Here is a 23,115-nt window from a genome sequence, read left to right as displayed (position 1 = left end):
GCATGTATGTATGAAGCTTCCAAAGTTATTATGCAATAATACTACCTTTCAGAGTCAATGGAAGGTTCCAAGGTTCTTTACTTCTACCCAAATTTCGTCCCAGCTTGCCAATTTGCCAATTTGCGAAGCCGGACCAGCTCCATACCTACATAGATGTAAGATGTACATATACCTAACATTTGTATAGTGTATGTACATTTTTTAAATATAGTGCTCACATTACGACATGACATTTGTAACTGCACTTTACAAGTACTGTATACGTATGCCTTTCCCTTAGCCACTCAGCCCCAATGGCCGATTCAGAACGTTCTAGGTCGATGCCGACACTACCCACCACTAAAAAGACCACCACTAAAAGAAAACCGCTATCTTTTTCATTGACCATTGACCATGAAATATGCATGTTTGCAAACACGAAAGCCACTAAGATGATTACCATTCCAGGTATTCCTACCTCTACGTATGTACTCTCCCACCCACTCCCGGCCTCTCCTTTCTAATTTTTTGGTAACTCCATAGCTCCACCCACGATCCACTTCCCCCACTGCCCGGAGGAGGCCGCGGAGTCTTCAATGCAAACTAGCGGTGCGTCGTTTGTGGCCTTGCGTCGACTTGGGTCCATGGCATCTTTTTGTCACGGGGTTAGAAACAAGCTGGGGTTAATAATACTTGATTCACCAGATTCCGGGTTCTGGGTCGGATCCAACCATTATTCCTAGTATTCCTAGGGTTCCTAGTGTTCCTAGCATTACTAGTATTATTCCTCTCCTTTCATTCTTCTCCTTATTCGGTCGATAACGTTGACGTTGGAAATTATATGTAATTCATTTTGCCGCATTTCCTTTATTTCTCTCGCTATTACCTTGCCACTACTACCCGCTACTGGCCACTGGCTACTGGCTGCTGGCTGCTGGCTACACATGATTCCGGTGACTCGGATACCTTCACATTGTTGCTTTATTCCGGATTGCTATCTGTGTCGTGTGATCACCGGCAACCGGAAGATAGCTTAGAAATGGCGTCCGGCGAAGACGAACCGATGCGTGATGCTTCAATTTCCGAGGTCCCTCCTGTAGCAAGTCAGCCCGCACCCTCACCCGCGGCAAAACCTCGCCGTCGGTTTGCTCCCCAGCTCGTTGAGGAGTCGGTTAAGTCGTCAGCAAACAAAAGACTAGACCTTCCTCTAAAGCCCTTAATATTGACACCCCCGGATTCGACGGTCAATTCGACTAGGCGACCTACGAGGGATGCTTCAGTCCAAGTGAGCGACATTGAAATGCTGGATGCGCCACCAGTCAGACCCATTCGGCGCTTTGTTCCGGTTCCAATTGAGACGACATTCGACTCGTACAGGGTGAACAACAGTAATAATAGGAAGAATCCCGTCGGTCCTACTGCGGAATTGACACCAGACCCTTCGCCAACATCACCATACGCACCGGCGTTTCTAGTAGGTGGAGAAAACAAAGAAGATCAAAGGCAATCCAAACAATTGCAAAAGCAAAAGAAACCCAAGAGAAAGTTTGCCCCGCAATTGATTGAGACGACAAGAAGATCCAAAAAGGCAGATCAGCCAGGCCCCGCCACCAAACCAATAGATAAGACGGATATCACGCCAGGTACAAATCATATCTATGCTCCGAAGCCAAAGCGAAAAGCTGCACCCCGATCTGCCATTTCCGGTACATCGAATGCTGCCGGCGATGGTGATGGTTATCTAACACCACGTCGGCAGCAGTCCATGAAGCCGCATCCAAATACTCGAAGAAGCACTCGACAATCATATACTCCCGATCTCGATACTATACTATCATCCGAGTCAGATAAGTCTTCTGAGGAAAACGACGATGAGGAGGAGGATGCACCAGCGATCAACATCGGGATCCCGGCTCTTTATAATGGAATCCCGGAACAAGATGATGACGATGTCGTTGGTGATTCGTGGAGTAGCGGACGCTACCGTGTCCGCGAGAGGAGAGAGTCGTGCGACGAGGAGTTCTCGGGTTATCTATTAGCGGTAGCCGCTAGAGAGGCGCACAGACAGCGCGAGCTCGAAGCGGCTATGGCTGCATTCCCCAACGGTGTACGACCCGAGGGTGTGGAACATTTCCTCGTTAGAGATAATTCCGAGGATGACGATCCTCTCGCCTTAGATGAACGATTAAGGCATGGAACCTCACAGCTTCTACGACGCAAGGAGTCGGACCCGGGCTGGGCCGTCAAGGAAATGCGAGCCCATGCCGAAAAGCTAGCTCAGATCAAGCAAGAGAGGATGAACATTGACGAAGAGTTGGATCACGTTGATATACCTCCTCCTCCGGCAGACCCCTTATGGACGACGTCCGCGTTCCGGACATCTCTTGATGAAAATATGAGAGATGCTCCAAGCCCAATAATAAATGCGCATTCGCCGGCCTTGCTTGCCAGGGTAGATTCGCATCCTCGTGCGGCCTCGCCCGTGGTCCTCCCACCGGAACCTGGCTTCCGCGCGAGCCCATTCGGCATCCCTTTTGCCTTCCGTAATAATGAACCAGAAGACCCCCAGATGCGAAAGATGCGCATAGCTGCCTCGCCGCCTATGCTCGGTGGTGGTCTACAGTTCCGCATGTGCCCCAGCCCAAAGTCGACACGTATGGAACCTAGTCACCAATATTGCAACCTTGAGAAGCCTGAGCGGCGAGATGCCACAGGGGCTACAGGGCTATGGCGTGGCTACTGTTCTGCCAAGGCCAATGACGCTGTAGACATGACACACCCAGGACCCCATCTCCTTATGACGCCTCAGGAGCAAAATACTCCCCATGACCCCTTCTCCGCCGCCTTTTCCGCATCTATGAGTATAAGTGGTGTCATAAGCGGTGCACAGTCGCCCGGGGCTACGTCCCCGACAGGCAGGAGCTTTCATATGCTCTCGGGATTGGATGAACGGCTGAAAAAGGCGAAGGCACGTAAGGAATTCGAGGAGCGCATCGCGGTCGAGTTTGACGACGCCTTCGTTACACAAGTTTACAACTATCTCAGTCTCGGATATCCCGCTACCGCGCGTGCCTTTGATGGTGAACTGAGTAAGATCAGTGGTATCGACATCGTGGAATTGCGCAAGGATGACCACATAAAAATCGAGAAGGGGTTCATGCTACAGATGGAGATGAGCGTCCCAAAGGGTAGTTCGATGACCGACTCCGATAGCGGCGAGGAGACGCCACTGCGTACGCCTGAAGAGGACGAGAGAAGAACTCGCAGGAGAGCGAAGCCACCTCGTTGGATCGCTCTGAAGCTTTACATACGCGAGTGGGCACGCCAGCACCCTGGTCTCAATGACTCCGGGACTGGCGAGATGGCCTGGGGTGTCCGGGCTAGGAGAGGAAGCTGGGCTATCTAGAGGGGGAAATAGTGATGCATAGTTTTCATTATTGCGTAGCGCGGAGTATCTGTCGTGTTTTGTTAGCTGGGGTATTGTGAAGCATTAAGGTTACTTGCTTGGGTACCTTAGGTAGTATGATGGGTTTGGGTTTGCCATAGAAAAAGCATCACCTGTTCAGGAGGATCTCGGATGTGTATATGGTTCGCTCACGGTATAGCAGCCATGGAAAGCCAAAAGGAGCGGGTTATTCGGGTTTCTCGTGTCATTGGGTTGGCGTTATTTGGATAGCCGCACTATTTATTGGGCGGAAGAGAAGAGCAGCGAACTCGATCCGAGTTAGAGAAGAAGCAATTTACTAGACTAGGGCTATGTTATTTAAGAGAGGCCCGGTCAAGTATGACTACAAGCGAAGACAAAAGAAGCCATTCTTTCATTCAAGGCATTGTGCTTCAAGGTCTATCACGAGATGGTTGGATAGCTACGCCGTTTACAGGCGTGTAGACCTATTAATAGTTGTAATTATCATGGAGGTTTACATAGCGTTGTAGTAGTGTCTTAAGGGTTTGCCCATATTAGACAGTACTTTATTTAATTCCTTAGAATGCTTCGTTGTTCATGAAGATGCCACGGCATAGTACGCAAGCTCGATAAACGTAGCTTGATATAACTAATAGCATAAAAGAAATTCTTTTAAATCCTAGACATATTAATCCCGTCATCTTGGATTTACGTAACGTCGTACCTTGCCGTATATGTAATCTATCGAGTTCGAAGCCCCCTACCTAAGTCTCACCTCGTTCTCCTTGGCCTAATATCAATTATCTGCGGGGTTCAAAGCGTCCGTGCCAGGTTCTCCAAAAATGCCAGCCTTCTAGATTCCATTCATTGACGGGGTAGCTCTTGTAGGGGGAAAAAAACCCCCCCAAGTCGATATCCAACTCTACTGTAACCTTCCCCAATTGTGTTACTATCGAATCGTGCAATATGCACGTCCGCTGAGGCGAGCCTCCAGCCTCATTGGGTCTCTTATATGCGGTCCTATACGGCTGGGTCTACCACGTTCGGTTCTGTCTACCCCGGATCGTTACCTCGCCGTATAAGTAGCCTTATTTATGCAGCCAGCTAACAGGGTTGTAGGCGATGCAATCATCTATGCAATCGTTTATCGACGGCGGGATGCGGGGAACACGCCAAGTCATAAACGAAAAAGTAAATATATAAGAGATAAGGTATGGCACCCGGTTGCCCTAGGATTCCTCTGCAAGAATATACATTTTTCGACCTCGCTCACCATGTTGGCAGTAGGCCTTCGTACGGCCATTGGCCTCTTAGCGCTGATCCCGTTTGCTCACGCCCAGTTTCCACCAACTCCCGAAGATGTTACTGTTCTCAAATCTAAATTCGGTGACGGCGTTACGATAAGTTACAAGGAAGTGAGTATATATATACCTTAGGTAGATCTAGATATGATTGCAATTTCGAAATTTGAACTTAACCTCCTTTAAAAGCCCGGCATTTGCGAAACGACACCAGGGGTAAAATCCTATGCTGGATATATTTATCTTCCTCCAGGTACGCTGGCAGACCTTGGAGAGGAGCAGGAATACCCCATCAATACATTTTTCTGGTTCTTCGAAGCGCGAAATGATCCCGAGAATGCGCCTCTGTCCATATGGCTTAATGGTGGCCCTGGGTCCAGCTCGTTATACGGGCTCTTTACCGAGAATGGTCCTTGCTATGTCAATTCTGACTCTAACTCGACTATTTTGAGCGAGTGGGCATGGAATACCGACGGTGAGCCTAATAAGCCAACCTTCCCCTCATATTAGTCAATCGTGTGAATATAAAGATAAAGGCTAATCCGTTGAAGTTAACATGCTATTCATTGACCAGCCGACTCAAGTGGGCTTGTCATATGACACATTGCAAAATATCACCGAGAACCTAGTTACTGGACAGATATTTAAGATCAATGAGACTGATACAATTCCCGAACAGAATACTACTCTCCTAGTCGGCACATATCCAAGTCTGAGCAGAAATCAAACTGCCAAGGGCACTCGTAACGCCGCCATTGCTTTCTGGCACTTCGCTCAGACCTGGTTTCAGGAGTTTCCGGGATATCATCCGAAAGACTCGAGGGTAAGCATTGCCACCGAGTCCTACGGTGGTCGGTATGGTCCAGAGTTTGCCGCCTTTTTTGAGGAGCAGAACCAGAAGATTGAGAACGGCACATGGAATGATGATGATGGCGAGAACTATATCATTAACCTCGACACTCTGATACTCATCAACTCGTGCATCGATCGTCAAATACAATGGCCCGCATATCCTCACATCGCGTTTAATAATACCTACGGTCTTGAGACCGTCAATGAGACTATTTATCTACAGATGGTAGACGCTCTCGAGAGACCTGGCGGCTGTCGCGACCAGATCAACGACTGCAGAGCCCTGGCCCTTGAATACGATCCCGACAACATCGGGATCAACAATACCGTTAACAAGGTGTGTTCAGACGCCGAGACATTTTGCTCCAGCTATGTCCGCGATCCTTACCTCGACTACTCGGGACGTAACTATTACGATTACGCCTCAATTGATCCTAATCCGTTCCCGGCTCCGTTCTACAATCTCTACCTTAACCAACCGCATGTTCAAAAAGCGCTTGGAATTCCCCTCAATTTTACCCAGTCCTCGAACGCCGTCGCCTACGCTTTCAGGGCAATTGGTGACTATCCCCGGCCGGGATGGGTTGAAGACATTGCTTTTCTACTTGAAAACGGGATCAAAGTGCATCTGATGTATGGTGACCGAGACTTCGCGTGTAATTGGATCGGTGGCGAAGCCGTCAGTCTAGCCGTGAACTACACGAACACTAAGAAGTTCCATGATGCAGGGTACACGGATATCATCATCAACGATACATACATTGGAGGACAAGTCCGGCAATACGGCAACTTCTCCTTCTCGCGTGTGTACGAGGCAGGCCACGAAGTTCCGGCGTACCAGCCCGAAACGGCATACAAAATGTTCTATCGCGCCCTGTTTAACAAGGACATCGCGACTGGCACCGTCGATCTTGTCGGAACTACCGAGTATGCCACCGAGGGGCCGGATGATACTTGGGCGATTAAGAATGAGGACCCCCCGGACCATTTACACTTCTGTTTTATATACGACACGTCTACGTGTACCGAGGAACAGATCGAGAGTGTGCTGAACGGCACTGCTGTCATCATAAACGGCATCATCAAAGATAAAAACTCGACTCAGCTATTTCCCGAGTTTTTCGGCGACGAGGATGATGGTGGGAACGGCCAAGGTAATTCTTCTTCGCCCTCCCCATCTGCGACGAGCACTGGAGGGGGTGCTTCGGAAACTGGAAGTAGTACCGCAGCTAGTATCGCTAGAAGTAGTGTTGATATATGGAGTTTTGGGCTCTGGACTGTAGCTTCGGTATTAATGTATGCTATTCTAGCTTAATTATACGGAATGGCTAGAATACGAGAGTGAAGACTTTTGTATACAAATGAAATCTCTGCATACCTAAGGCGATACAGATCATATCCTGATATCTTCTTGGCCTGCATTGTGTACACAAGTAACCCGAAGCCAAGAGCTGATGTTTAAACTGATTTATTCACTTCACTTTGCATCATGGCGGAACTATAGTTACCTAAACATGATCTATACCATTGGATTACCATCTAAAGCCTCTGGTTGTGGGATATAGTGTCTCTTACTTCGCCCTATATACACTGCCCCGAGGAATAGCTGCCAATACAGATACCTCGTTTAGGTCAAGACTAAGTCCTACAAACACAGGCTTATATGAGTCCTGGCAGCTTAACCAGGTCCAGCAATGGATAATATTTTGATGGGCATAGCCGCCGCATAGAAGAGTGATTTTTGTTGACGTATCGGCTTAGGTTCGAACTTGATATCTTCAACGGTGAAGCGGTGCTGGGCTATGGGTGTGCCTCGTCAGCGTTACTGAATCTACGTTTATACAGAAGAATATACAGACATACCACATTCATCTCTGAATTTTTGAAAGGTTTCAGCATTCCGGACGACACCAGCTATAACAACTCTAAGCTTCGGGCTTTTATCAATGAGTTGATGCAATGTCGATACCAGCGCCGATATTGCTATTTTGTCATATGTCTATATAATATATTAGCATCCCATACTTATAGTGTACTAAATCAAATGCGATCCTTACAATATCGGCGCCGATTACGATGTCATATGGATTAGTGTCACAATCGTCTTTGATCCACGTCTCCCAAGGGTTGCGGCCCCATGTCAAAGTTCCCGTTCGGACTTTCTCTTGGTCAGCAAGGCCATTCAGTGCGAAATTTTCCTTCACGGCTTCGACGACTGCTTCATCGCCGTCTGTAGTAGTGACATGATTTGCGTGTAAATGCCTAGCCAAGAGGATACTGAGAAACCCAGCGCCAGCGCCAAGCTCCAAGATGCTCTTTCCGCGGACAATTCGCGACCCAGCATCAGTTAGGAAGTACGAGCCTAGATGAAGAGATCCTTCCCAGGTACGGAAACCCGTTATTTGCGAACCTGATACCAAGTGTCGCCGTTCTAGTAGTGTGATTGTAGGTTCCGAGTGGCAGTCATGGTTATCGTCTGGATTATACTTCTCTGGTAGGCAAGTGAATGTCACATATGCTTCCTCCTGAGCTGCCTGGAATTCTGACGAGACTCCTCTAGTCACGAAGGACTCAAGACATGCCGCAAGCTCTTTAGAGACTTCCTGGTAAAGTTTAGCTCGCGTCCAATGAATCTCGGGGAAACTAAATGATTAGATGGAGAAACCTACACCTTGCTCTGAATCCGCTATTACTTCCTCAACCTTTGTGACGAGTTTCTTCAAGACCCGCACTCGATAACTCTCAGGCGGCAGCCTTGAATTTCTGCTTTCGTCGAATAGGTATTTATATAACCATTTTTGTACATCTTCGTTCTTGAGAAACTTGGCTGGTGGCCAAGCGAGAAAGTCGTGCTCAAACAGCTGCATATACTGCCGACGCAGCAGAAGTAGCTGAGGGTCCACCTCACACCCCGACATTCTGAGAGATTTGCAGCTGTTGGTGTGTTCACGAAGTTAGCAACCCGCATGCGCCTAGATCTTGATGGGATGCCCAAGTCCAAGACGCCCAGGACGCCCAGGATGTTTCCATGTAATATTCAATATAATGTGGAGCTGTATTTGGTATGACAATTCTTATTTTGAGCACAGTCCTTGGCGCATCGAAAGTTGTGCCCCTTTTCATTAATATTTATGTGTAGATGCATCAATCAAGTATTGCCTGACGATGGCGAAACGTGATCGGAAAGTTTGGTGGTATTTATTGTACCCGGCGATTCGTAAGGAGGTAAAAGTGATAGACAATAATAGTCTAAATGGACTCTATCCAGAAGAGCTTCACATTGTATAAAGTTACGGTCACTCATGAAGAGTCTATAAATGTCAGGAATGAAATTGGTGATGAAAACAAAAGAACTTGGAGGATAAGAATTCAGTTCTGAGAAACTAAAAAAAAAAAAAAAAAAAAAAAAAAAAAAATACGTAAAAACATACTTGGTATACGGACGTGATTTGATAACGGCATTGTCTTTCCTATAAGCCCATGTTGACCAAGATACATCATACAAGACACTCACGATACGCTTCTCTGATTAAGCTAGTAGAACAACACTCCACAGTCCACCCAGCTTCTAATTCCAAACATTTATCTAATTACCTAAAATAAGAAAGATGGTATACCATCTCCACTTAACGCTAACTAGCGTCTTCAACATTTGAGATGTTGAAAAATCTCGATTCGTCTAGTGGTTAGGATACCTGCTTGTCATTCTCTTAGTCTGTATGTACGCAGGTGGCCGGGGTTCAATTCCCCGATCGAGAGACATAATTCATCTTTTGCTTGACTCCCTTTTTTCTTTTTGTCCTTGTTTTCTAATTCGCATTAGGTGGTAGCGACGGTCATACCGCCCTTCGTAGGTATGTATATATTACGCCTCGGGTGAAGCTTTAACCAAGATGTTGTTTCCTTATAACTACTAACTACCTCTTAAAATTTATGCATGTTATAATTCTACCGCAACCTAATCGTGGTATTCGTAAAGGCCTATCTATAACTCGTCGAAGTTAACCAAGAGTTATAGAACAATACCATCATTTTTCTAAGCAATATGTATTGTATAGATGATAGTTTATAAGTTCGTAGTAGCCTTGCCGTATGTAATTTCTCTTTCTATAACCTCCAATAACAAGATGAAAAGTTTTATATAAGTTCTCTTCCAGAAAATCTTTATTGCATCGAGGATATAATAGTATTGGCATTGTTATTTATCTTTTATATAGTTAGTCACATATACCGGTAGTATGAATTTGGTTCTCGTGGTTGGCACACCCTTGATAATTAGTGTCAGCGATTAAATTCTCATAGGTAGGTTGACGTTCGTAAATGTTCCATCCCGGCATGGGCACGGGTTGATATGTCACATTGGGTAACCAGTTTTGTACTTAGTTCTCCAATGGGTCGCGCTCCTCCATTTCGGAGAATCCAGGCTTTTCAGCCTACATGCGGTGTCACCACTCATGCCACCGGCAATGGCCAGCTTCAATAGCTGTGTAGAGGATTCGATCGGAACAAGGAACTCCGAAAACGTCGAGGGGGTCGTGTGTTGTAGAAACCTACTTATGGTAGCTCGGAGAGTCGTCCACTTCTTCTAGCTCGCGGTTGACTTATAATTCTCACCAGCCGAACCAGAGTATGTTTGAAAATTGCATCAATGTAAGTTGCACTATTGTAGCGTCGACTATCTTGAAAATATATTACGTTAGTTGCCAACTACCATGGCCCCGGTATCTCGACCTTCGGGTATTGTGGCATTGGCTGTCGCCATAGTCGCCCTGTTAGCACCGATCATCTATCAAATCGTATCCCCATCTATTATTTCGATATATCTGTATCTAGCCTCACGCTCCTCGCTGGTTTCTAAGATGTTTAGTCAAGACATCGAACCAGTTACATCATCCTTCAGTTGTCTTCCCCACCATTACACGACCGAAATCATCTCTCTCGATCCCCTTGTTATCTACATTGAGTCTTTCCTCGCTCCGACCGAGATAAAGGCTCTGCTCGAAGCCGGGTACTCCGCGTTCACTCCCTCTCAAGTCTATAAAAGCGGCCATAATCAGGGTACACAAGATCGGACCTCGTCGTCTGCTGGTCTACCACGCGACAACCCTGCGGTACAATGTGTGCTGGCTCGTGCCGAAGGTTTCCTCGGTACAATGCTAGACCCTTCCCGAGACGACATTGGCCCGCCACAACTTGTACGCTACACTGCAGGCCAGCGCTTCAACAGACACCACGACTGGTACGATCGGCCGCAGCCAACGCGGCGGGGTATGCTAGGGCGGGGAAAGAGCTGGAATCGCATCGCCAGTTTCTTTGCTATTCTAGAGGATCAGTGCACGGGCGGTGAGACATGGTTCCCATTTGTGAACACGACTGCGTTAACGAAGGCACATGAGAAGGGCCAGCGGCTTTGGAGGAACCATGAGGAAGGTGGCTTAGCTTTCAAACCTGTAGCTGGAAACGCGCTGTTCTGGGTTAATTTGCTTCGAAATGGCACAGGAGACGAGCGAACTGTCCACGCTGGTCTCCCAGTGGCAGAGGGCCTGAAGACCGCAATGAATATCTGGCCTAGGAAATTTTATACGTGAGGCATGAGTTGGAATTGTTAGTGGTCAGGTTTGGACTATGAGTAATTGGAAATTGTCCGGATAACCCGTAATACTACCTTACTAGATATCTTGATACAAAATGTTAAACATATGAAAATATTGTCCCTCTCCAAAGTTCTACAAAAGAGAACGAACCTCTAGACAACTTCCTGATGTTACAGAGAAGTTGGTCATCGACCAACTTTGGAAGATAGTAAGGAACAAGTTAAGAGTAGATGCGGTAGTCTGATCGTCTTCATTAGATACTTATACCCGTACCCCTCCGTCTGTATGTAATAAATTCCCAAAGCAAGTTTAACATTTACCTAACATGGACAGTTTTGAAAGCTTAGCGATCAGGCTGACAGATATGCCCGACTAGCTGCTGACGATCGACAATAGCTTACGCGGTGGGTACGTTACGCAACTTGAAAGGTAGTATTGACCCCCGCAACGTTAACTAGATGTATACTTACTCGTCACTAAGGGGTATAATATATATCATGTTATAAATACAAGCGGTGTGTTTGGAAATCAAGAGTCAGAGACAGCATATTAGGTAGCCATCTCCTTATCCTCAAATCAGAAGTTATGAAAGATTCAAGATCATATATCAGAAAAGAACGAGGAACATAGGTATCTTGACATTCAACAGCCGGTTATTGGACGGGATCAAAGTAATCCCTAATAGGAGCAGCCAAGACTACTCCGAGCTCCTGTAGAAGTATATTAACCCTCTTCCCATCTTATAGTACACATGTAACTCAGATGTTGTGCCTAAGTTAGAATAGCTAGTCGAAAGTGGCTATGTGCACCATAGACTCCAAACTACTTAACTAGTAAAGATTATAAAGGAAAGTTGACACGATGGGCATGTTAGCCATTAGAAACAGCACACCATTTAGCAGCAGCCACACAAGATGTAGCGCCCAACATGCTAGCCAACCACTGACTACCGCCAACACATCTACCCTAACCACGATGAAGCACAATCTTCGCAGAGGAACTGGCTGTGTTCCGGACGATGGTCCAGATATTGGATGCTGCTTGTAGTCACGCTGCTTCATCCGCTCCCGTACTCCAAAGGGTTTATCCAATCTTATCGCGTAAGTTTCGTCAATATGATATCACGGCGGAGGTGTAGGTCTGCTACAAGGCCCGCATTTCCTATAAACAATCTGCACATTCGCTCCGTCGGTATATACTGCGTGGTAATCGTCCAGACAGGGGGCGATGCATTTGTCCTGAATTACGCGGTTGCAGTTGGAGCAGAGCGTTCGTTCCCAGTCGCACATGGTGATGTTCTAGCGAAGGATTTAGGACGGGTCCCGGGTATAAGTAGTAAGCATTCGCACATACCTGTGGAGATGGATGTTTATATTATAATTAACTCGGATGTAGCCAAAGAGTGGTTTGCAGACCTGCAAGATTTGTTATAATAGACTACTACCCTTTGGCTTTATACACCCGAACAAAACACTGCTCCTTATAGACGGATGATATCACACATCGTTCTCATAACCACTAGACCATCATCGCGTCACCTAGTCAGAGTCGAGCGTAGAGGTTACATGGAAGTTTCTCCAAGCTACGAGAAGGCAACTCGTATCTCGCATCTAATAGGTTATGTGCTGGAGGGTATGGGAGATAGGAGAGTAGCCGATTAGCATGGGAAGATAGGATGGGGAAATTCTTGGTGCTTCAAACGGCATTAGCAAGCACGAATAATTATGGTTACATGTTGCGTGCGGTTGTCTCTATTCCCTAGATTTACATAGCGTAGCATTCTCGCAGATAACAATGCGGATCTGTAGACTTACGCCGATGAAGGGACGCCAAAGGACACCGAAATTGGCGCGATTTGGTATTCAAATGTCCATAATAGTCGGGCGTAGTCGTTGCCGGGAGTCGCTAAGGGCGGAACATAGGTAGACATGCCTTATAGATTCTAACGGGTAGGTATCGTAGGTACTAATGCTTTGTAGAGCTTCATCCTCATATGACTAATAAAGTGTAGCAATAACGTATGGCGATCCACGAAACTGGAAGCTTAGGTTCGCGAATAAGAACAATGTGTCAAGGGAAGACCAATGATATGCGATCCTACCTCGAGCATAAGCATGAAAACAGCCCACCCAGCTAAGTTATTTAGCTGCCTACATTAGGAATCCAATAACCTAGACGTCTTCTATAGGGTAGCACAGAGCTATTGGCGGGGGGGCTAGCACACGCGGTTCCAAAGTTGACCTTCAACGACAGTGCAGAAAACGAAAGGGGTTAGGAAATCAATAGAAACTAAAATCCCCGGCCTTTATACGACTACTGGTAGAAGTTTGGCTCATCATCATGTCAAATTCCAGATGTGTACATATCTTCTCGCACTATTAGTAGTTCATCGTTACTCTATGCAGGCTGTGATGGAACCTTAGCGATACTACCCTATTCTATCACCCCCACGGTTTCACTGTCCGTTGAAGGTTGGATCTCTTGTAAAGTCCTACGACCTGATTAATATTATTGTCATGATGTTGTTGGTCATAGCTCGCCCACAAAATCAAGAGTCCTTTCACGGTACCAAACCCATTCGCCGAATTCCAATCACGGTTTCTTATGTCTTTTTCAGACAAACACCACGACTCTCTATGACTCATGTAGTGTCTTACACTGGACACCAACATATATGGCTTCTCATTTCTAATCTTGCATAAACACATTCTGATCCACATCTTAGTCTAATCATCCTACCTATACGACTTAGGCTTGGACGATGACCTGAACATCTGTCACCGTTGCTCGTGCCATCTTCTTAAGAAGTGTCCGTTCATCGGCTTCACGATACCTCTCCCAGCCGTCAAGCCCTTCCCTTGCCTGGATACTCAACGTCTCGTAGCCCTGCTTGATCACTTCCGCTACCTCAGTACTAGTAAGGTTCTTTTTGGAACTATCCGAGTCCAACATGGTCTTATAGTGCGTACTCACGCTAATAAGCGTGCCTATTGAATTCGATGGTCGGCTTGATAGGCGGTAGGTGTCGCGGAATTTTGCTAGGATCTCACCACTCTCAACAACTTTGTAGAATAGGTCGTCATAGGCAGCAGGCGTAGGAAGAAAGGCTTCACCTGCGGAGAGGGAAAGAGCTAATAGGTTCACGACCAGGTCTAAGAGGGATTCGTAATGGGAAAGCCCCTTGAGATCAGAGGCATAAGTAGTAAGGAAACGGATAAGGGACAGCAGAGAGCGAAACAGCTCAGACCAATGGTATTGCAATCTTGTCCGTGACCGCGAGAGGTATGAGATGATACGCAGCATGATACCGACACACAAGGTATAGAGGCTGACATCGAGTCTGCGACGCAAATTATGGTTGATGCCATCTATCATGGTGTCTAGAACGCTCGTCGCTAAGATGCGCTCTCCCCGAACAGCTGGCAGGAATGGTTGCCGTTGACGACAGAGTCTGACGGCGACTTTACTCTCATCGCTACATATTCGCTTACATAGCAGCTGGTCCTCAATAAGAAGCCGGAAAACCATGAGACTGAGATGAGCATAGTTTGTGGCCCTAGTAGAGAGGAAGGCATGCTGAAGGAGGTAAGAGGTCAGTGATAGGAAGCCGGAAATAGGTTGCTCTTCTCCCTTTTCAGCAGGTAATGTGACAAGGGTGAAGCAAAATAGCTTATTCGCATGGCTGAAGTCGTATGCCCCTAGTAGCACGGCAGCATCTTCGCCAGGCCTAGATAGGTAGGTTAGCCGAGGCCTTGGAGTAAATAGGATGCCATCTTACAATTTTGCGAACATCTGCTTGGCTACTTCAGGGTCGTATGCTGGTTTCTGGTGTGCCTTCGCGCCAGGAGTAATGGCACCAAGTCCGATCATGGTTAGAGTATTACTGATGGACCACCCTTCAGGTAAATCCTGTAAAATATCAACGTATTGACTTCTTAAACTTCGACAAGTGTGCCCGACACATCGAACGATTTTCCGTATAGCAGCCTCATTAACAAAATCATTGAGCCGTAGTTGGTAGGGGTTCTGAAATTCAAATTTGTTGTAATTTGCCAATAGGCCCAATAAAGTAAACGGTTCCAAGACCTTTTCGGGAGACTCCGAGTCTTGAATGAGCTTGGCTACGTCAGTCTCGGGTCCTAACTCACGGTGGAAAAAAGACCAACCTTCATTATGGCGGGGAAGAGATCCCGCTGTATGAAATATGTCAGAATACTTGTCTGGTATGCACCCGAGGTGATGGATAAGACAACATCCACGGCTTTTTGCCGAACTTCCACTGTATTCCCATCGCTATCAGCATATTCCTCGCCTAGATCATGAAGCAGGATATCAGCCTACTTGATTTACCATTACGAATTACCCCATCCAGAGCCCCTACAAAATCGGTGAAGACGGCATCAACCTGATCTAGGCCCGCTAGCACAGCTATGATATCCGAGCTCGGGTTCGTATATTTCTTAGGAAGAATAGTAGAGAAGAAGGTCGTTAAGGTCTGTTTATGCAAGTGGTTAGAGATATATTCTTTGAACCGTATTTTGGAACTCGGTTTAATTATTTTTATTTACCTCAAGAGCATGCAGGTCGGCCACACCATTTCCTTTCTTCAAGCATTCCACAGCCCTGAAGAAGAGCTGTCGGGTTTGAGACTGGAGGTTTATCAGGTCGTCGGGTGCTAGAGCAGCTAGAATTTGTTGTAGGAAGGGCCGGTCGGGCTTTAGGAGGAAGAACTCTCGCCAGAAGCCCTCGGCTTTCTCTCCGTCCGTATCGATATCATCCTACTCAAGTGATAGAAGAGTCAGCGACTAAGCGGAGGCTAGGTAGGCAAGATGGTTTCTAGAGCAGGCCGACATACCTTGAATTCCCATTGTCAGCTTTTTGCCCAATCCTAAGATCAAAAGGAAATCCGAAGCTCTCGAACCTTGAATAACGCCTCGTACAACTGGTCTACTTTCGGTTGGAAGGTTTCAGGTCGGGCCTGTTGGGTTAAGGGCGAGACTTCCATGACCGATGACGATACATGAACGGGCGACACATGAACGCAGTTTATATTATACCATAGATATAGGTGGTATCATCGCAGTAGTGCTTGGCTTATACCGTTGCGAGTCGCGTGTTATAAGAGTGGCTCTTAAGAGGGTCTTTCTTTGTGCCAGTTGCAACTATATGCTAAATGGGTAAATCGATAAATCGCCAACTCGAGGTGTCGCGTCGCAATCATTGAGAAATGACAATGGAGGCCATGTCCATGCGACACCATTTGTCTGGGCATGTACCTAATTGTGTTGTACTGTGTTAAATTGAAAAGTTTACTATGTTTCCCGCACTGTACATATTTGGACTGTCAACCCCTTGCAGTATGCATTCACATGCGTAGCTATGTACTAGTGTACATATGTAGGTATGTAAGGTGCATAAATCAGTAATCCGTAGGTACAATACCTAAGACAATTCCTTGCCGTCGGAAAAGCCTTATTCCATTAGTAATTCCATCAGACCGGTAAATTTAGTGCAGTTGACCAATAGAAGACCCTTTATTGGTCCGGTCAGAGCCGGGTCGCAAACCTTATCGACCGATGTCATCAGACGTCCGACTCTAAAGATGCTTGCAAATCAATATCAATTTACATATTTACATACCTACATACAATTTATTACAAGATACATGTCTTATAACCACTTATCGAACCTACCATCTAATTCACTACTTTCCTCTCATTAGGAATTTATGGGCGCATTGTCTGCCGTAACATGATGAATTCCCCTCGCATAGCGTTATCACGAACTTGGACAACCTTGTCCGGTCGTCGCATTGCCACATCAGCCCCAAGATTACTCCCTTGCGAAAGCCTCTTACGACAGTTCTCGAATTATCAACCATGGTATGCGCCTTCAGAAAAGCTCCAAGAAACGCCATCATACCACCCCTATCCCCTAAATGCAAACCCGAGTAGATCGTCGCAACCGCGCAACGAACCTATACCAGAAACCTCCATCGCCAGTCCCATACCAAACGTTCACGAGACTCGACCACCACCTCAGCCAGAAGCAGTTACACATCCTGATGTTGCCTTCACAGAACAGGAGGCGCAGAAGCCGAAGCCAGCCCCTCCGAAACGCGAACGCAAGCTCAGACCACGCAAAGCCGCGTTAAAGCTTACTCCTTCAGCGGTAGAACATCTTCGAGGCTTGCTAGACCAACCAGAGCCAAAGTTGATCAAGGTGGGCGTGCGCAATAGGGGATGTAGCGGTCTATCCTATCATTTAGACTACGTGGACAAGCCCGGCGCCTTTGACGAGGAGGTCGAGCAAGATGGAGTAAAGGTCTTGATCGATAGCAAGGCGCTCTTTAGCATAATAGGGAGCGAAATGGATTGGATTGAGGATAAGCTGAGCCAGCGGTTCATATTCCGGAATCCAAACATAAGTAAGTCCCTCTCATATAGCACTTATCCTTGTTGATAAATATGACTAGATGATGCTAACCTATGCATAGAGGAGGAATGCGGCTGCGGAGAATCGTTTATGGTGTAGTAGTGAACTGCAAGCGATAATGAGTTAAGATACCATTCATCTGCATTGGGCGGCGTTACCACTGTCATTATTAGATTATACAACCATCACCACTTGGTTAGAGCATCTCGACCCGGTCCGTTCAACTACAACTCCAACATCAACAGTCAGTTGTATCAAGGAGGACTCAGTGTTAATAAACTGGGCATGCATACGTGGAACAATAGCCGTCTCACGTACCATCTGCAAATAATCAGCTCTTAGCTATACCATCACACCTATAGGGTGCGTTTAGGAATTCAAGTTGCCATGGTTAGTTAGGGTGTGATAACCAAGGGAGGTTGCCTGGAGGCAGAACCAAAGCAGCATCGTATGCCAACTAACAACATACCGATTCATAATGCTTATAGGCTGCCATGACTCCCAAGTACATAATAAATATATCCAATCACAGAAGCATAATGAATATTGAGGATAGATTATTTACGTAGAAATCTAACTTAGCCACTCACAACCTTGTTGTTTCCGTACATACCTAAGTGATGGATGAAGTTTTCGAGAGCTACTCTACGCGTTATCCTTGGGAAGTTGAAGTTAACTCTGAAACTGGACGGCATATTTATCAGAGCTTCTACGTATATAATCTTTACAATTAGCTATCCATATAAAATCCATATTATACACACGGCGAATATGACCGTGGCATTCTTTCTAGCTCAAGGTCGATACTATCGCCAACCCCCCTATTACCAAATTGGATATGGATCTCCTCCATCTTGAAAATCCCATCATCATCATTATTCCCACTAAAAGCGGCTCTTTCCTCGTACATAATACCGTCAGGCGACTTCACCATTCTAGAGCGTCTCGATGCGGAGAACGAGACATGGTTGCTTCGTACCCTACTTACCACCTTTCGGGAACGGTCTCTAATAAATGTAACGGGATAGCCCAAGTGAGCGGAACCCGCTGCCTCACGCATCAGTGCACAACGAAGCACAGGGATCGATGCTGCCATTATTGTAGTAGCGATTTCCGCTACGGACCATATTGCGAGTTCAAAGACATTATCTAGACGTATCATCTATGTTAGTACCATTCCGCTCACTGGAATCAAACGCTTTTACTTACCGCCAAAGTCATCACTCCGTAGAACGCTGAATTTGGTGCATTTGACGATTGACGTTATACCCGCGCTGTGCTACTATGTAAGAGGATGGACAAGAGCGTTGTTTTAACCAGAAGCATTCAACATACCAAAGACCCATACTCATAGCAATAGAAACACCAACTTTCTCACTGGTCCGTATCTGCAATTTTATTATAATGGGCCATGGAAGAGCAGCCAGGACGAAGTCCATGAATGCGGAGTATGCTAGTACTGGTCAGTAATCATTCGTTACTATATTATTGCCGTGTACATACCAGCAGCAAAAATGGTGAACGCAAGGATAAGGTTCCTATTCCAACAAACTCCGGTAGCATGGGAGTCCCATATCATCCTCGCTGGCCGGCACTGTACCCATCGGAGTATCAAGCTGACACAGGTAACCATGTTCATAGATATCATAATCATGCGAAGTGCGATCTTTAACCGAGGACCCGCGATCCTAATGAGCGTTATAGCAAAGGAAGTCTTGCTCCATATTGCCGAAACGAAGAATAAGGTCCCCGCCTATTCCGTCATTCAATTTCTAGTCAACACTTGGTTATATATGAAAATAGAGACTTTAGAGGGCAGATTTGCGGCCGGCTATACAAGAAAAGAGTAAAGGGGTTAAGGTGGAGTGAAGGGGTAAAATCGCTTACAATCGTACTCAGCATACCAACATCGTGAGCGCCCAGTCCGTTATCTTGATCACGTTTAATGAAGACTGCCGATACACAGAGGCTTATAAGTGCTCCCGAAGCAATAAGGATAATCTAGAGTGATCACAATGATGAGTGAGTCAAGATATAGCTTAAGTATTAACGAGGTCAACTACTAACCCATGATGATATCAAAACCCAATCATCCCACCAGAGTCCTCGGCCTCGCTTGGATTTGTAGAATACTCGAAGTCCCAGGAAGACGGTAGAGAGGCTAATGAGTGCCCATATGACGGCGTCCACCCAGTGGCCGGCACCAGGTGTGAATGTGTCGCCCGGGGAGGCGGGTTCAGTCTCTGCCATCTAGTGAAAAAGGCTGGCCTGGTTCTGTTTCCCGACCACATGGAGGGATCTTAAAGGATACTACTATTTAATTTAGGGGTTCTTCGGTGTTAATATCTACACAAGTGAAAAATCGGATTTGGAAACCATGCTTCAGGTTAGAGTGTCATGAACACAGCGGCGTGATGGTGTATGAGGAGAGCGTTGTACCAGCATGGGTGATGATCCTGAACTCCTGCAATGGTAATGTACGAAATCCTCTAATCTGTATTCACATCTAATCAAGAGACCGCATATCTGCAACTAGGCCGCTGGATAAGGTCTATAATTCAAAAGTGATTATTCATCATCCCGTCTAAAATGGACCAGCTCATTAGCTATATGCGAAAATATACACTACATATATACAGGTGCGTGGATAAGCACTTGTAATAGTACCCTATTCTAAGCCCGTCTCATACCAAATCCAAGCTCATGATGTATTTCAAGACGATTAAGATATATGCCCATTGTATGTGAGCGTGACTTTCACATACGATGGAGTACAGTGTTAGGGGGGTTCCCACAATCTACATCTAGATGCCGGTGCGTCTCCGACATTTTGATAACATGACATTTTCGGTTCCGACGTGCGCATACGCGTATAAATCACAGATGGTTTTAGCTACTTGCAACCACTTGCAGAGTTGCGCCGGCTTAGCGGAGCTTGAGAGGACAGGGAAGGTTCGGACAAGTGCCGAAGCGGGTTGGTGGTGAAACCCCAACAGCAACTCTCACCTTCCTTCCGTGCAACAAAGGTACACCCGGGATGTCTCGCTGATCAAACAATCGAAGTTTATTTTAGCTCGATCGGCCGCAACCGCCGATCAGCCAATCAAACAAGTCCGGATTCAACCTGGAGCTTATTCCAATGCAATGGACTTAGGCGATTAGACAAGAAACTAAACATTCAAGAATAACGTAGACTAAGTAGCTACGTATAAGCATGCAACGGTCATCAGGTAATAGAAACGCGGAACAACAAACATCAAACATAGTGCTGCATCAAGAATATCTTTTACCACCCTCTTACGAAGGCTACATCATGCATGTAAGCTCGACATGATGTGATCAACTTAACAATGACTTAAAACAAAACATATACTACATTACTACCATTAGAGACAGGGCAGCCCAAACTGATTTATAGCAACATCCATAGTTAACGTATTACTAACCCACATATTTCACTAACTCCTCGATTTCAGAATAAAAACTCCAACCATGGATATGACGAGATCACCCAAGTTGCATCACCATCCCCTTTTTAAGCGCATCGATCTCTCGCTTGCCTAACGGGTCCTTGTGGTCAAAATGTGCCTCCTTACGCTGAGAGCTGGTCCACTTTGATGAGAGTTAGCAGCTACTTTAGGTATTATTGTCGACAAGTTTCACCCGCGTCCCGAAAAACATTACTTCTCAATTCACTCGAATTGAAAAGGTCTACTTCCCGACACGGGCCAAAGAGGCATGGGGAGAACAAAGACTTCGAAGTGTAACATACAGTCGTGATATCTAGATCATCGCCACCGATAGCGCGGGGCTTCCCTTTGCCGTAGTGTTTCTCATATATCTTCAATGCGGCTTTGAAGCCCCATGGATCCTTTGCGTTCTTCTTAGGCAACTCTACTTCTCCATTTAGTCGTGCAGTGATTTCGTCGATATCACTAGGGCCCTGCAATGTAACGCCTCGCTGAGTGGCGTATGAAAGAATGGCATCATCAAAGTGGTTGGCCTGAAATTTCGTTTTACGACCTCCCTCATCGTTGTCTTCCTCAAGGATACCACCAATTGAGCGCACATCTGAAGCAATCTTCAAGTATATGGCCATGATGGTGCCCAAGCTTTTAACGTCGGTAGCGTCGCCAACTAGATTTAGGCCATCAAGTTGTGCCAGCATATCTAGAAACATAAGGCCGACGAGACGCATAGTTTGGTCGACACATTCGCCATCATCGATCCTGACGAGATGAAAATAGCGTTAGCAGAGAATCATTGAAACGGAGATATAAGCGGGCGGGCTCTTACATCATCATGATACCGCTAGATGGGCACAGTAACCAAAGGCCGAGACCTTCACACACAGCCCATTGCTCTTTCCAGCCACGCTCTACTGCCTCGACATAATCTAAAACCAAATTCTGGACAACCTGAAGACATCCGTAGCCAGCATGGTCATTGTAAGTGTACATTTGGAAGAAATCGGGGTTACGCAATGAGAAATGGATGTGCTGAGTGGAATATTTCCGGTAGCCAGCCCGGCTCACGACCCACGGGTGATCTGGATTCTCCCCGGCTGGTCTGGAACATATACAACCCTTTCGGCCGCATCTGGGCCCATCCCTGCTTTCGTCGTCGGTGTGGTCCTCATCGTCCTTGTCCTCTTCTTCCTCTTCCTCGTCCTCGTCCCCGTCCTCGTCATCGTCATCGTCCGGTACTGGCGGGCACATAGTTACATACGAATACCATTTGTCGGGCTTCTCCCAGATCTTTTTGTAACTGGCATCGGCATTAGCAGAGCCAGACACGGCGGACCATCGCTTGCTTTTCGGCGGCTCATCACTCGATGTCTTAGCTTTCTTACTGGAAGTACCAGCGCTAGCTGCAGGGCGTTTGGGAGGCATCGTATCAGGAATAATATACAATTATAACAGAACTGAAGGTCTTTTGGTATTAGGTATGAGGTATAAAATAATATATAGAAGTCAAGTTCTACACCGCATAGTTACCTAATCTAAATTTTAGGACGTTTAAATAGCGAATAAAACGCGACGCGCTCTGTGTGTCCCTAAATGACCATGCTTGCAATTAACGTCATAGCTTTGTAAATGAGTGGTCATATATCAACATCCTTGGATAGTACAGTGCATATACAGTGCCATTAGTTACCTATCTGTGAAATGGTACCTTAGCGTCAGATGGGGGGTAGTAGTAGCCGTAAATATACAGTATACATACGGCTCCCAGGTATGAGCCGCTCCCAGATGTTAGGGAAAAACGTGAAGCTCACCAAATTCATACGCATCAGCGCTAGGAGCCAATCAATATTTTTTGAGTGGTACAACAGGTGCGCCGCTCTTGCACTGTGAGCCACTCGACCAATGAGCGGCTCGTGCGCCTCTCACACTTTTTGCGCCGCTCGCATCTCTGCGCCGCTCCCGTTTTGAGCGGCTCCCACCAGGGAGCGGCACGTGCACCGCTCCGGGTAAGTACATATATGTAAAAAGTAAAAGGTATATTCCCATACGTTTTTGTATGGGAATCTACTTATATGCATTGC

At 46.4% G+C, this 23,115-nt stretch overlaps 8 protein-coding genes and 1 non-coding gene across 9 annotated transcripts; 5 read left to right on the top strand and 4 right to left on the bottom strand.

Moving 5' to 3' along the window:
- Window positions 1–519: 519 nt before the first annotated feature.
- On the top strand, window positions 520–3,995 carry F5Y00DRAFT_246690 (uncharacterized protein). Its single transcript, XM_048009198.1, has one exon. The coding sequence runs from the start codon at window positions 1,019–1,021 to the stop codon at window positions 3,383–3,385; it is 2,367 nt and encodes a 788-aa protein (XP_047861146.1). The 5' UTR covers window positions 520–1,018; the 3' UTR covers window positions 3,386–3,995.
- A 664-nt stretch (window positions 3,996–4,659) lies between these two features.
- F5Y00DRAFT_273007 (carboxypeptidase S1-like protein B) lies at window positions 4,660–6,853 on the top strand (the record flags this gene model as incomplete). Its single annotated transcript, XM_048013094.1, has 3 exons — window positions 4,660–4,800; window positions 4,876–5,161; window positions 5,238–6,853. The coding sequence occupies 3 exons, from the start codon at window positions 4,660–4,662 to the stop codon at window positions 6,851–6,853; spliced, it is 2,043 nt and encodes a 680-aa protein (XP_047861145.1).
- Window positions 6,826–8,897, bottom strand: F5Y00DRAFT_172077 (putative methyltransferase-domain-containing protein). The gene is made up of 4 exons (XM_048004874.1): window positions 8,208–8,897; window positions 7,596–8,141; window positions 7,402–7,537; window positions 6,826–7,338 (listed from the first exon to the last, which is right to left on the bottom strand). The coding sequence occupies exons 1-4, from the start codon at window positions 8,454–8,456 to the stop codon at window positions 7,217–7,219; spliced, it is 1,053 nt and encodes a 350-aa protein (XP_047861144.1). The 5' UTR covers window positions 8,457–8,897; the 3' UTR covers window positions 6,826–7,216.
- A 309-nt stretch (window positions 8,898–9,206) lies between these two features.
- F5Y00DRAFT_t140 lies at window positions 9,207–9,297 on the top strand. The gene has a single exon. It is a non-coding gene; the product is annotated as a tRNA-Asp (tRNA).
- Window positions 9,298–10,202: 905 nt separating this feature from the next.
- Window positions 10,203–11,126, top strand: F5Y00DRAFT_273005 (uncharacterized protein; the record flags this gene model as incomplete). The annotated part of the gene is made up of 1 exon (XM_048013093.1): window positions 10,203–11,126. Exon 1 carries the CDS (start codon window positions 10,251–10,253, stop codon window positions 11,124–11,126), a length of 876 nt encoding a protein of 291 aa, XP_047861143.1. The 5' UTR covers window positions 10,203–10,250.
- A 2,396-nt stretch (window positions 11,127–13,522) lies between these two features.
- F5Y00DRAFT_246683 (DUF1741-domain-containing protein) lies at window positions 13,523–16,463 on the bottom strand. The gene is made up of 6 exons (XM_048009197.1): window positions 16,054–16,463; window positions 15,701–15,910; window positions 15,474–15,627; window positions 15,299–15,411; window positions 14,911–15,248; window positions 13,523–14,859 (listed from the first exon to the last, which is right to left on the bottom strand). Exons 1-6 carry the CDS (start codon window positions 16,135–16,137, stop codon window positions 13,881–13,883), a joined length of 1,878 nt encoding a protein of 625 aa, XP_047861142.1. The 5' UTR covers window positions 16,138–16,463; the 3' UTR covers window positions 13,523–13,880.
- Window positions 16,464–16,715: 252 nt separating this feature from the next.
- On the top strand, window positions 16,716–18,218 carry F5Y00DRAFT_172019 (uncharacterized protein). Its single transcript, XM_048004873.1, has 2 exons — window positions 16,716–17,559; window positions 17,629–18,218. Exons 1-2 carry the CDS (start codon window positions 16,884–16,886, stop codon window positions 17,664–17,666), a joined length of 714 nt encoding a protein of 237 aa, XP_047861141.1. The 5' UTR covers window positions 16,716–16,883; the 3' UTR covers window positions 17,667–18,218.
- Window positions 18,219–18,321: 103 nt separating this feature from the next.
- On the bottom strand, window positions 18,322–19,817 carry F5Y00DRAFT_265746 (uncharacterized protein; the record flags this gene model as incomplete). Its single annotated transcript, XM_048011833.1, has 7 exons — window positions 18,322–18,492; window positions 18,556–18,716; window positions 18,777–18,841; window positions 18,903–19,020; window positions 19,071–19,320; window positions 19,455–19,568; window positions 19,635–19,817. The coding sequence occupies 7 exons, from the start codon at window positions 19,815–19,817 to the stop codon at window positions 18,322–18,324; spliced, it is 1,062 nt and encodes a 353-aa protein (XP_047861140.1).
- A 1,022-nt stretch (window positions 19,818–20,839) lies between these two features.
- F5Y00DRAFT_246680 (uncharacterized protein) lies at window positions 20,840–22,633 on the bottom strand. The gene is made up of 3 exons (XM_048009196.1): window positions 21,864–22,633; window positions 21,340–21,796; window positions 20,840–21,179 (listed from the first exon to the last, which is right to left on the bottom strand). Exons 1-3 carry the CDS (start codon window positions 22,457–22,459, stop codon window positions 21,075–21,077), a joined length of 1,158 nt encoding a protein of 385 aa, XP_047861139.1. The 5' UTR covers window positions 22,460–22,633; the 3' UTR covers window positions 20,840–21,074.
- Between the last annotated feature and the right edge of the window lie 482 nt (window positions 22,634–23,115).

The sequence above is a fragment of the Daldinia vernicosa genome (assembly GCF_022497035.1).
Source record: "Daldinia vernicosa strain CBS 139.73 unplaced genomic scaffold F5Y00scaffold_59, whole genome shotgun sequence".
Classification (NCBI taxonomy): Eukaryota; Fungi; Ascomycota; class Sordariomycetes; order Xylariales; family Hypoxylaceae; genus Daldinia; species Daldinia vernicosa.
This window is presented reverse-complemented; position numbering and strand designations above follow the sequence as displayed.